Source organism: Scyliorhinus torazame, chromosome 10 (genome assembly GCF_047496885.1).
Source record: "Scyliorhinus torazame isolate Kashiwa2021f chromosome 10, sScyTor2.1, whole genome shotgun sequence".
In the NCBI taxonomy this organism is placed as follows: Eukaryota; Metazoa; Chordata; class Chondrichthyes; order Carcharhiniformes; family Scyliorhinidae; genus Scyliorhinus; species Scyliorhinus torazame.
The window spans coordinates 928,082-941,511 of NC_092716.1; the positions used below are offsets into that span (position 1 = coordinate 928,082).

The 13,430-nt window shown below is 55.9% G+C and overlaps 1 protein-coding gene across 1 annotated transcript in view; it reads right to left on the minus strand.

Moving 5' to 3' along the window:
• Positions 1-13,430, minus strand: part of tango6 (transport and golgi organization 6 homolog (Drosophila)) — a 301,792-nt gene that overhangs the window by 11,976 nt on the left and 276,386 nt on the right. The window contains exon 24 of the mRNA XM_072466775.1: positions 1,329-1,442. Coding sequence (XP_072322876.1) covers positions 1,329-1,442 — 114 coding nt within the window. The remainder of the gene's footprint in view (positions 1-1,328; positions 1,443-13,430) is intronic.

The window sequence follows — 13,430 nt, forward strand, 5'->3', positions numbered from 1 at the left end:
TTACTACAAGCTCTTCATTCCAGGGATCATTCTTGTGAACCTCCTCTGTACCCTTTCCAAGGCCAGCACATCCTTCCTTAGATACGGGGCCCAAAACTGCTCGCAATACTCCAAATGGGGTCTGACCAGAGCCTGATACAGCCTCAGAAATACATCCCTGGTCTTGTATTCTAGCCCTCTCGACATGAATGCTAACATTGTATTTGCCTTCTTAACTGCCGACTGAACCTGCACATTAAGCTTAAGAGAATCGTGAACAAGGACTCCCAAGTCCCTTTGTGCTTCTGATTTCCTAAGCATCTCCCCATTTAGAAAATAGTCTATGCCTAAATTCCTCCTTCCAAGGTGCATAACCTCTCACTTTTCCACATTATATTCCATCAACCACGTCATTGCCCACTCTCCTAGCCTGTCCAAAGCCTTCTGCGGCCCCCTTTCTTCCTCAATACTACCTGTCCCTCTACAGATGTTTGTATCATCTGCAAAGTTAGCAACAGTGCCTTCAGTTCCGTCTTCCAGATCATTAATGTACATTGTGAAAAGTTGTGGTCCCAGCACAGACCCCTGAGGCACACCACTAGTCACCAGCTGCCATCCTGAAAAAGACCCCTTTATCCCCACTCGCTGCCTTCTGCCAGTCAGCCAATCCTCTATCCATGCCAGGATCTTACCCTGAACACCATGGGCTCTTAACTTATTTAACAGTCTCCTATGCGGCACCTTGTCAAAGGCCTTCTGGAAATCTAAATAAATCGCGTCCACTGGTTCTCCTTTGTCTAACTTCCTTGTTACCTCCTCAAAGAACAGATTTGTCAGACATGACCTCCCTTTGACCAAGTTTCATGCTTATGGGCGGCACGGTAGCACTGTTGCTTCACAGCTCCAGGGTCCCAGGTTCGATACCGGCTTGGGTCACTGTCTGTGCGGAGTCTGCACATCCTCCCCGTGTGTGCGTGGGTTTCCTCCGGGTGCTCCGGTTTCCTCCCACAGTCCAAAGATGTGCAGGTTAGGTGGATTGGCCACGATAAATTGCCCTTCCTGTCCAAAAAAGGTTAGGCGGGGTTAATGGGATTATGGGGATAGTGTGGAGGCGTGGGCTTAGGGGGGGATGATCTTTCCAGGGGTTAGTGCAGACCCAATGGGCCGAATGGCCTCCTTCTGCACTGTAAATTCTGTGATTCTATGTGTGCTCAGGATCTTGGTGAGAAACCGGTTTCCACGACAGCCTAAAACCTAACGGTACAACGAGCTCCCTCTCGAGGCGTTAATACCAGGCACCTGCTCATCCCCTCTTCTTTCTGACCACAAAACTCAAATGTTTCCCTTACCTGAAGTGCCTTTTCTCCGAGTCCGCGGAGTAAGAGAGTGATGACATGAACTGCAGCCCGACGCACCTCTGCTTCCCGTTCTGTCTTTACAATGGCAGCAAGACATGCAGTCACCTGGAAGGGAATCGGAGAGACAGCAGAGTGAGAGTGTACAGGCGGTCACACACCTGGGGCGTCATTCTCCGAACCCCGCCGGGTCGGAGAATGGCCGTTGGCCGCCGTGAATCCCGCCCCCGCCCCCGCCGAAGTCTCCGGTACCGGAGATTGGGCGGGGGCGGGAATCGGGCCGCGCCGGTTGGTGGGACCCCCCGCTCAATTCTCCGGCCCGGATGGGCCGAAGTCCCGCCCAGAAATTGCCTGTCCCGCCGGCGTAAATCAAACCTGGTATTTACCGGCGGGACCAGGCGGCGTGGGCGGGCTCCGGGGTCCTGGGGGGGGGGGGGGGGGGGGGGGGGGGGGGCGCGGGGCGATCTGACCCCGGGGGGTGCACCCACGGTGGCCTGGCCCGCGATCGGGGCTCACCGATCCGTGGGCGGGCCTGTGCTGTGGGGGCACTCTTTCCCTTCCGCCTCCGCCACGGCCTCCACCATAGCGGAGGCGGAAGAGACTCTCCCCACTGCGCATGCGCGGGAAACTGTCGGCGCCCGCTGATGCTCCCGCGCATGCGCCGCATTTCCGCGCCAGCTGGCGGGGCACCAAACGCCATTTCCGCCAGCTGGCGGCGCGGAAATCCCTCCGACGCCGGCCTAGCCCCTCAATGTTGGGGCTAGGCCGCCAAAGATGCGGAGCATTCCGCACCTTTGGGCCGGCGCGATGCCCGTCTGATTGGCGACGTTTTTGGCACCAGTCGGCGGACATCGCGCCATTGGTGGAGAATTTTGCCCCTGGTGTCAGGTCTACAGGAGCTCATGTAGTGAAGTGCAGCATCTAACCCAGGCTGATTCTGACATAGAAACCTCACCTTTTTGAGGCAGCTCACTAAATACAGTGTCTCAGAGATATATATAGGTCTGTCTAACCTCAGCAAGCGGCAGACACACACTTACACAACTCACATTATTGGGTTTTTCCAATTGGTTTTGGTGCATTAATTCAGGAAGGATAACACGACCATGGAAAAGGTGCAGAAGAGATGCCAGATAATAGAGATGAGACATTTTAGTAATGAAGATAGAGTCAGAGTCATTCATGGCACAGAAAGAAGCCATTTGGTCTATCAAGGTCCATGCAGCTCTGCACAGAGCAACCCCGCCAGTCCCACTCCCCTGCTCCATCCCTGTAGCTCTGCAGATTGATTGCATTCAACTGCACATCCAATTTCCTTTTGAAATCACTGATCTTCTCCACTTCCACACCCTCGTGCGCAGTGAGTTCCAGGCCATTGTCACTTGTTGTCTAAACAAAGTTCTCCCTCACATTCTCCAAACATCTCCGACCCAAAATCTTAAATCGGTGTCCTGGCTTGTTTTCCAATTGGTGCAGACATAATGGAGCAAGTGGCCTCTTTCAATGCCATAAACTTCAAATGATTCTAGTCCTTGTACTCTTAGCTAGGGGGAACAATTTTACCTTGTCTGCCTTATCTAAAGCTTCATAATCTTCAACACCTCTATCAAATTTCCTCTCAAATTCCTTTGCTTGATTAGAACTCCGTTTCTCCAGCGTAACCTTGTAGCTAAAATCCTTCATCCATGGAATCAATCTGGTAACTCTCCTCCGCAGCCTCTCAAGGTTCCTGACATCCGAGACAGCACGGCGGCGCAGTGGTTAGCACCGCAGCCTCACAGCGCCAAGGTCCCAGGTTCGATCCCGACTCTGGGTCACTGTCAGTGTGGAGTTTGCACATTCTCCCCGTGTTTGCGTGGGTTTCACCCCCACAACCCAAAGATGTGCAGGGTAGGTGGATTGGCCACGCTAAATTGCCCCTTAATTGGAAAAAATTAATTGGGTACTCTTAAATTTTTAATTTAAGAAAAGGTTCCCGACATCCTTTCTAAAGTGTGGCGACCGGAACTGGACGCATTATTCTAGTAGTGGCCCAACAAAAAGTTTATAAAGGTTCAGCATAACTTCCCTGCTTTTGTACTCAATACCTGGATTCATCGTCACAGTCGGGAAATGAAGGAAAAAGAATATATATATCGTCAGCTGGATTCCTTTATAAAGTCTTTTGTTTTGTGTTTTTCAAATTGGACAGCGGCTGAGCTGACAGGGCGACTCCAGCAAGACACTGGCTTCCAGCAGATTCAAAGTTTTTTAAAAATAAATATTTTATTGAAAATTTTTGGTCAACCAACACAGTACATTGTGCATCCTTTACACAATATTATAACAACACAAATAACAATGACCTATTTTATAAACAAAAAATGAATAAATAATAAATAACAAAAATGAAAACCCTAATTGGCAACTGCCTTGTCACAAGTAACACTCTCCAAAAATATAATTTAACAGTCCAATATATAATTATCTGTCGCAACGACCTGTACATACTATACAGTATATATTAACAACCCTGAGAGTCCTTCTGGTTCCTCCTCCTCCCCCCCCCCCCCACCCCTGCCGATCCTGGGCTGCTGCTGCTGCCTTCTTTTTTCCATTCCATCTATCTTTCTGCGAGGTATTCGACGAACGGTTGCCACCGCCTGGTGAACCCTTGAGCCGACCCCCTTAGAACGAACTTAATCTGCTCTAGCTTTATAAACCCCGCCATGTCATTTATCCAGGTCTCCACCCCCGGGGGCTTGGCTTCTTTCCACATTAGCAATATCCTGCGCCGGGCTACTAGGGACGCAAAGGCCAAAACATCGGCCTCTCTCGCCTCCTGCACTCCCGGCTCTTGTGCAACCCCAATTTGTCACCCCCATCCAAAACCCCTGTAGTGCCGGGCATGACCAAAACATATGGGTATGATTCGCTGGGCTTCTCGAGCACCTCGCACACCTATCCTCCACCCCAAAAAATTTACTGAGCCGTGCTCCAGTCATATGCGCCCTGTTTAATACCTTAAACTGAATCAGGCTTAGCCTGGCACACGAGGACGACGAGTTTACCCTGCTTAGGGCATCTGCCCACAGCCCCTCCTCGATCTCCTCCCCCAGCTCTTCTTCCCATTTCCCTTTTAGTTCATCTACCATAGTCTCCCCTTCGTCCCTCATTTCCCTATATATATCTGACACCTTACCATCCCCCACCCATGTCTTTGAGATCACTCTGTCCTGCACCTCTTGTGTCGGGAGCTGCAGGAATTCCCTCACCTGTTGCCCTCAGTTGCATATACCTGAATGCATTCCCTTGGGGCAACCCATATTTCTCGGTCAGCGCTCCCAGACTCGCGAACTTCCCATCCACAAACAGATCTTTCAGTTGCGTTATTCCTGCTCTTTGCCACATTCCATATCCCCCATCCATTCCCCCCGGGGCAAACCACTGGTTGTTTCTTATCGGCTCCAGTCTTTCCCCTATGCCGTCTCCACTGTCCCCAAATCTTCAGTGTAGCCACCACCACCGGGCTTGTGGTGTAGTTCCTCGGTGAGAACGGCAATGGGGCTGTCACCATAGCCCGTAGACTAGTCCCCCTACAGGACGCCCCCTCTAATCTCTTCCACGCCGCTCCCTCCTACTCTCCCACCCACTTACTCACCATTGAAATATTAGCGGCCCAATAATACTCACTTAGGCTCGGTAGTGCCAGCCCCCCCCTATCCCTGCTACGCTGTAAGAATCCCTTCCTCACTCTCGGGGTCTTCCCGGCCCACACAAAACCCATGATGCTCTTTTCAATCCTTTTAAAAAAAGCCTTCGTGATCATCACCGGGAGGCACTGAAACACAAAGAGGAATCTCGGGAGGACCACCATCTTAACCGCCTGCACTCTCCCTGCCAGTGACAGGGATACCATATCCCATCTCTTAAAATCCTCCTCCATTTGTTCCACCAACCGCGTTAAATTTAACCTATGCAATGTGCCCCAATTCTTGGCTATCTGGATCCCCAGGTAACGAAAGTCCCCTGTTACCTTCCTCAACGGTAGGGCCTCTATTTCTCTACTCTGCTCCCCTGGATGCACCACAAACAACTCACTTTTCCCCATGTTCAATTTATACCCTGAAAAATCCCCAAACTCCCCAAGTATCCGCATTATTTCTGGCATCCCCTCCGCCGGGTCTGCCACGTATAGTAGCAAATCGTCCGCATACAAAGATACCCGGTGTTCTTCTCCTCCTCTAAGTACTCCCCTCCACTTCTTGGAACCCCTCAACGCTATCGCCAGGGGCTCAATCGCCAGTGCAAACAATAATGGGGACAGAGGGCATCCCTGCCTTGTCCCTCTATGGAGCCGAAAATATGCAGATCCCCGTCCATTCGTGACCACGCTCGCCATCGGGGCCCTATACAACAGCTGCACCCATCTAACATACCCCTCTCCAAAACCAAATCTCCTCAACACCTCCCACAAATAATCCCACTCCACTCTATCAAATGCTTTCTCGGCATCCATCGCCACTACTATCTCCGTTTCCCCCTCTGGTGGGGCCATCATCATTACCCCTAACAGCCTCCGTATATTCGTGTTCAGCTGTCTCCCCTTCACAAACCCAGTTTGGTCCTCGTGGACCACCCCCGGGACACATTCCTCTATTCTCATTGCCATTACCTTGGCCAGGATCTTGGCATCTACATTTAGGAGGGAAATAGGTCTATAGGACCCGCATTGTAGCGGGTCCTTTTCCTTATTTAAGAGAAGCGATATCGTTGCTTCAGACGTAGTCGGGGGCAGTTGTCCCCTTTCCTTTGCCTCATTAAAGGTCCTCGTCAATACCGGGGCGAGCAAGTCCACATATTTTCTATAGAATTCAACTGGGAATCCATCCGGTCCCGGGGCCTTTCCCGCCTGCATGCTCCTAATTCCTTTCACCACTTCTTCTACCTCGATCTGTGCTCCCAGTCCCACCCTTTCCTGCTCTTCCACCTTGGGAAATTCCAGCCGATCCAAGAAGCCCATCATTCTCTCCCTCCCATCCGGGGGTTGAGCTTCATATAATTTTTTATAAAATGTCTTGAACACTCCATTCACTCTCTCCGCTCCCCGCTCCATCTCTCCCTCCTCATCCCTCACTCCCCCTATTTCCCTCGCTGCTCCCCTTTTCCTCAATTGGTGGGCCAGCAACCTGCTCGCCTTCTCCCCATATTCGTACTGGACACCCTGTGCCTTCCTCCATTGTGCCTCTGCAGTGCCCGTAGTCAGCAAGTCAAATTCTACATGTAGCCTTTGCCTTTCCCTGTACAGTCCCTCCTCCGGTGCTTCCGCATATTGTCTGTCCACCCTCAAAAGTTCTTGCAGCAACCGCTCCCGTTCCTTACTCTCCTGCTTCCCTTTATGTGCCCTTATTGATATCAGCTCCCCTCTAACCACCGCCTTCAACGCCTCCCAGACCACTCCCACCTGGACCTCCCCATTATCATTGAGTTCCAAGTACTTTTCAATGCACCCCCTCACCCTTAGACACACCCCCTCATCTGCCATTAGTCCCATGTCCATTCTCCAGGGTGGGCGCCCTCCTGTTTCCTCCCCTATCTCCAAGTCTACCCAGTGTGGAGCGTGATCCGAAATGGCTATAGCCGTATACTCCGTTCCCCTCACCTTCGGGATCAACGCCCTTCCCAGCACAAAAAAGTCTATTCGCGAGTAGACTTTATGGACATAGGAGAAAAACGAGAACTCCTTACTCCTAGGTCTGCTAAATCTCCACGGGTCTACACCTCCCATCTGCTCCATAAAATCTTTAAGTACCTTGGCTGCTGCCGGCCTCCTTCCAGTCCTGGACTTCGACCTATCCAGCCCTGGTTCCAACACCGTATTAAAATCTCCCCCCATTATCAGCTTTCCCATCTCTAGGTCCGGAATGCGTCCTAGCATCCGCCTCATAAAATTGGCATCATCCCAGTTCGGGGCATATACGTTTACCAAAACCACCGTCTCCCCCTGTAGTTTGCCACTCACCATCACGTATCTGCCCCCATTATCCGCCACTATAGTCTTTGCCTCGAACATTACCCGCTTCCCCACTAATATAGCCACCCCCCTGTTTTTCGCATCTAGCCCCGAATGGAACACCTGCCCCACCCATCCTTTGCGTAGCCTAACCTGGTCTATCAGTTTCAGGTGCGTTTCCTGTAACATAACCACATCTGCCTTAAGTTTCTTAAGGTGTGCAAGTACCCGTGCCCTCTTTATCGGCCCGTTCAGCCCTCTCACGTTCCACGTGATCAGCCGGGTTGGGGGGCTTCCTACCCCCCTCCCTTGTCGATTAGCCATCACCTTTTTCCAGCTCCTCACCCGGTTCCCACGCAGCTGTATCTCCCCCAGGCGGTGCCCCCCCGCCCATCCCCTCCCATACCAGCTCCCCCCTCTCCCCAGCAGCAGCAATCCAGTAATTCCCCCCTCCCACCCCCCCGCTAGATCCCCCGCTAGCGTAATTACTCCCCCCATGTTGCTCCCAGAAGTCAGCAAACTCTGGCCGACCTCGGCTTCCCCCCCGTGACCTCGGCTCTCACCGTGCGACGCCCCCTCCTTCCTGCTTCTCTATTCCCGCCATGATTATCATAGCGCGGGAACCAAGCCCGTGCTTCTCCCTTGGCCCCGCCCCCAATGGCCAACGCCCCATCTCCTCCACCTCCCCTCCTCCCCCCATCACCACCTGTGGAAGAGAGAAAAGTTACCACATCGCAGGATTAGTACATAAAACTCCTCTTTCCCCCTTTTTAACCCCCCTCTTTGCCCCCCACATTCGCCCCACCACTTTGTTCAAATGTTCTTTTTAATAACCCGCTCATTCCAGTTTTTCTTCCACAATAAAAGTCCACGCTTCATCCGCCATCTCAAAGTAGTGGTGCCTCCCTCGATATGTGACCCACAGTCTTGCCGGTTGCAGCATTCCAAATTTTATCTTCTTTTTATGAAGCACCGCCTTGGCCCGATTAAAGCTCGCCCTCCTTCTCGCCACCTCCGCACTCCAGTCTTGATAAACGCGGATCACCGCGTTCTCCCATTTACTGCTCCGAGTTTTCTTTGCCCATCTAAGGACCATTTCTCTATCCTTAAAACGGAGGAATCTCACCACTATGGCTCTGGGAATTTCTCCTGCTCTCGGCCCTCGCGCCATCACTTGGTATGCTCCCTCCACCTCCAACGGACCCGCCGGGGCCTCCGCTCCCATTAACGCGTGCAGCATCGTGCTCACATATGCCCCGACGTCCGCTCCCTCCACACCTTCAGGAAGACCAAGAATCCTCAAGTTGTTCCTCCTTGCGTTGTTCTCCAGTGCCTCCAACCTTTCCACACATCGTTTCTGATGTGCCTCATGCGTCTCCGTCTTCACCACCAGGCCCTGTATGTCGTCCTCATTCTCGGCTGCCTTTGCCTTCACGACCCGAAGCTCCCGCTCCTGGGTCTTTTGTTCCTCCTTTAGCCCTTCGATCGCCTGTAGTATCGGGGCCAACAGCTCTTTCTTCATTTCCTTTTTGAGCTCTTCCACACAGCATTTCAAGAACTCTTGTTGTTCAGGGCCCCATGTTAAACTGCCACCTTCCGACGCCATCTTGGTTTTTGCTTGCCTTCCTTGCCGCTGTTCTAAAGGATCCACTGCAATCCGGCCACTTTCTCCTCCTTTTTTCATCCGTATCCAGGGGGGATTCCCTTCTGGTTTACCGCACAGTGTTTTTAGCCGTCAAAATTGCCGTTGGGGCTCCTATCATGCGGCCAAAAGTCCGTTTCACCGGGAGCTGCCGAAACGTGCGACTCAGCTGGTCATCGCCGCACCCGGAAACCCAGCAGATTCAAAGTTAACAAAGGGTAACATCTCACATGTCTGGAATCTGTGCAATTCATTATCCCAGAGCGCGGTGGATGCTGCGACATTGAGTAAGTCGAGGGAGATGGACAGATTTTTAATTAGTAATGGGTTGAAGGGTTATGGAGAATGGACAGGAAAGTGGAGTTCAGGAGTTCAACTAGAGTGAGATCAGCCATGATCATAGAATCATAGAATTTACAGTGCAGAGGGAGGCCATTCGGCCCATCGAGTCTGCACGGCCCTTGGGAAGAGCACCCTACACAAGCCCACACCTCCACACTACCCAAGCCCACACCTCCACCCTACCCAAGCCCACACCTCCACCCTACCCAAGCCCACACCTCCACCCTACCCAAGCCCACACCTCCACCCTACCCAAGCCCACACCTCCACTCTACCCAAGCCCACACCTCCACCCTACCCAAGCCCACACCTCCACTCTACCTAAGCCCACACCTCCACACTACCCAAGCCCACACCTCCACCCTATCCAAGCCCACACCTCCACCCTATCCAAGCCCACACCTCCACCCTATCCCAGTAACCCAGCCTAACCTTTTTGGGCACTAAAGGCAATTTATCATGGCCAATCCACCTAACCTTCACATCTTTGAACTGTGGGAGGAAACCGGAGCACCCAGCGGAAGCCCACACAAACACGGGGAGAACAGACAGTGACCCAGCGGGGAATGGAACCTGGGACCCTGGCTCTGTGAAGCCACAGTGCTAACCACTGTGCTACCGACCTGCCCCATCGAGTTTCCCCCAGCTCTACAAGCGAGTTTCCCCCAGCTCTACCGGCGAGTTTCCCCCAGCTCTACCGGCGTGTTTCCCCCAGCTCTACCGGCGAGTTTCCCCCAGCTCTACCGGCGAGTTTCCCCCAGCTCTGCCGGCGAGTTTCCCCCAGCTCTACCGGCGTGTTTCCCCCAGCTCTACCGGCGAGTTTCCCCCCAGCTCTACCGGCGAGTTTCCCCCAGCTCTACCGGCGTGTTTCCCCCAGCTCTACCGGCGAGTTTCCCGCCAGCTCTACCAGCGAGTTTCCCCCAGCTCTACCGGCGAGTTTCCCCCAGCTCTACCGGCGAGTTTCCCCCAGCTCTACCGGCGAGTTTCCCCCAGCTCTACCGGCGAGTTTCCCCCAGCTCTACCGCGAGTTTCCCCAAGCTCTACCGGCGAGTTTCCCCCAGCTCTACCGCGAGTTTCCCCAAGCTCTACCGGCGAGTTTCCCCCAGCTCTACCGGCGAGTTTCCCCCAGCTCTGCCGGCGAGTTTCCCCCCAGCTCTACCGGCGAGTTTCCCGCCAGCTCTACCGGCGAGTTTCCCCCAGCTCTACCGGCGAGTTTCCCCCAGCTCTGCCGGCGAGTTTCCCCCAGCTCTACCGGCGAGTTTCCCCCAGCTCTACCGGCGCGTTTCCCCAGCTCTACCGGCGAGTTTCCCCCAGCTCTACCGGCGCGTTTCCCCAGCTCTACCGGCGAGTTTCCCGCCAGCTCTACCGGCGCGTTTCCCCAGCTCTACCGGCGCGTTTCCCCAGCTCTACCGGCGAGTTTCCCCCAGCTCTACCGCGAGTTTCCCCAAGCTCTACCGGCGAGTTTCCCCCAGCTCTACCGCGAGTTTCCCCAAGCTCTACCGGCGAGTTTCCCCCAGCTCTACCGGCGAGTTTCCCCCAGCTCTACCGGCGAGTTTCCCCCAGCTCTACCGGCGCGTTTCCCGCCAGCTCTACCGGCGAGTTTCGCGCCAGCTCTACCGGCGAGTTTCCCCCAGCTCTACCGGCGAGTTTCCCCCAGCTCTGCCGGCGAGTTTCCCCCAGCTCTACCGGCGAGTTTCCCCCAGCTCTACCGGCGAGTTTCCCCCAGCTCTACCGGCGAGTTTCCCCCAGCTCTACCGCGAGTTGCCCCCAGCTCTACCGGCGAGTTTCCCCCAGCTCTACCGGCGAGTTTCCCCCAGCTCTACCGCGAGTTGCCCCCAGCTCTACCGGCGAGTTTCGCGCCAGCTCTACCGGCGAGTTTCCCCCAGCTCTACCGGCGAGTTTCCCCCCAGCTCTACCGGCGAGTTTCCCCCAGCTCTGCCGGCGAGTTTCCCCCAGCTCTGCCGGCGAGTTTCCCCCAGCTCTGCCGGCGCGTTTCCCCCAGCTCTACCGGCGAGTTTCCCCCAGCTCTGCCGGCGAGTTTCCCCCAGCTCTGCCGGCGAGTTTCCCCCAGCTCTGCCGGCGAGTTTCCCCCAGCTCTGCCGGCGAGTTTCCCCCAGCTCTGCCGGTAAGTTTCCCCCAGCTCTACCGGCGAGTTTCCCCCAGCTCTACCGGCGAGTTTCCCCCAGCTCTACCGGCGAGTTTCCCCCAGCTCTACCGGCGAATTTCCCGCCAGCTCTACCGGCGAGTTTCCCCCCAGCTCTACCGGCGAGTTTCCCCCAGCTCTACCGGCGAGTTTCCCCCAGCTCTACCGGCGAGTTTCCCCCAGCTCTACCGGCGCGTTTCCCGCCAGCTCTACCGGCGCGTTTCCCCCAGCTCTGCCGGCGAGTTTCCCGCCAGCTCTGCCGGCGAGTTTCCCCCAGCTCTACCGGCGAGTTTCCCCCAGCTCTACCGGCAAGTTTCCCCCAGCTCTGCCGGCGCGTTTCCCCCAGCTCTGCCGGCGCGTTTCCCCCAGCTCTACCGGCGAGTTTCCCCCAGCTCTACCGGCGAGTTTCCCCCAGCTCTACCGGCGAGTTTCCCCCAGCTCTGCCGGCGAGTTTCCCCCAGCTCTGCCGGCGAGTTTCCCCCAGCTCTGCCGGCGAGTTTCCCCCAGCTCTACCGGCGAGTTTCCCCCAGCTCTACCGGCGAGTTTCCCCCAGCTCTACCGGCGAGTTTCCCCCAGCTCTACCGGCGAGTTTCCCCCAGCTCTACCGGCGAGTTTCCCCCAGCTCTACCGGCGAGTTTCCCCCAGCTCTACCGGCGAGTTTCCCCCAGCTCTACCGGCGAGTTTCCCCAAGCTCTACCGGCGAGTTGCCCCCAGCTCTACCGGCGAGTTTCCCCAAGCTCTACCGGCGAGTTTCCCCCAGCTCTACCGGCGAGTTTCCCCAAGCTCTACCGGCGAGTTTCCCCCAGCTCTACTGCGAGTTTCCCCCAGCTCTACCGGCGAGTTTCCCCCAGCTCTACCGGCAAGTTTCCCCCAGCTCTACCGGCGAGTTTCCCCCAGCTCTACCGGCGAGTTTCCCCCAGCTCTGCCGGCGAGTTTCCCCCCAGCTCTACCGGCGAGTTTCCCCCAGCTCTGCCGGCGAGTTTCCCCCAGCTCTACCGGCGAGTTTCCCCCAGCTCTACCGCGAGTTTCCCCCAGCTCTACCGGCGAGTTTCCCCAGCTCTACCGGCGAGTTTCCCCCCAGCTCTACCGGCGAGTTTCCCCCAGCTCTACCGGCGAGTTTCCCCCAGCTCTACCGGCGAGTTTCCCCCAGCTCTACCGGCGAGTTTCCCCCAGCTCTGCCGGCGAGTTTCCCCCAGCTCCACCGCGAGTTTCCCCCAGCTCTACCGGCGAGTTTCCCCCAGCTCTACCGGCGAGTTTCCCCCAGCTCTACCGGCGAGTTTCCAACAGCTCTACTGGCGAGTTTCCCGCCAGCTCTACCGGCGAGTTTCCCCCAGCTCTACCGGCGCGTTTCCCGCCAGCTCTACCGGCGAGTTTCCCCCAGCTCTACCGGCGAGTTTCCCCCAGCTCTACCGGCGAGTTTCCCCCCAGCTCTGCCGGCGCGTTTCCCCCAGCTCTGCCGGCGCGTTTCCCCCAGCTCTACCGGCGAGTTTCCCCCAGCTCTGCCGGCGAGTTTCCCCCAGCTCTACCGGCGAGTTTCCCCCAGCTCTACCGGCGAGTTTCCCCCAGCTCTGCCGGCGAGTTTCCCCCAGCTCTACCGGCGAGTTTCCCCCAGCTCTACCGGCGAGTTTCCCCCAGCTCTGCCGGCGAGTTTCCCCCAGCTCTGCCGGCGAGTTTCCCCCAGCTCTGCCGGTGAGTTTCCCCCAGCTCTACCGGCGAGTTTCCCCCAGCTCTACCGGCGAGTTTCCCCCAGCTCTACCGGCGAGTTTCCCCCAGCTCTGCCGGTGAGTTTCCCCCAGCTCTACTGCGAGTTTCCCCCAGCTCTACCGGCGAGTTTCCCCCAGCTCTACCGGCGAGTTTCCCCCAGCTCTGCCGGCGAGTTTCCCCCAGCTCTACCGGCGAGTTTCCCCCAGCTCTACCGGCGAGTTTCCCCAAGCTCTACCGGCGAGTTTCCCCCAGCTCTACCGGCGAGTTTCCCCC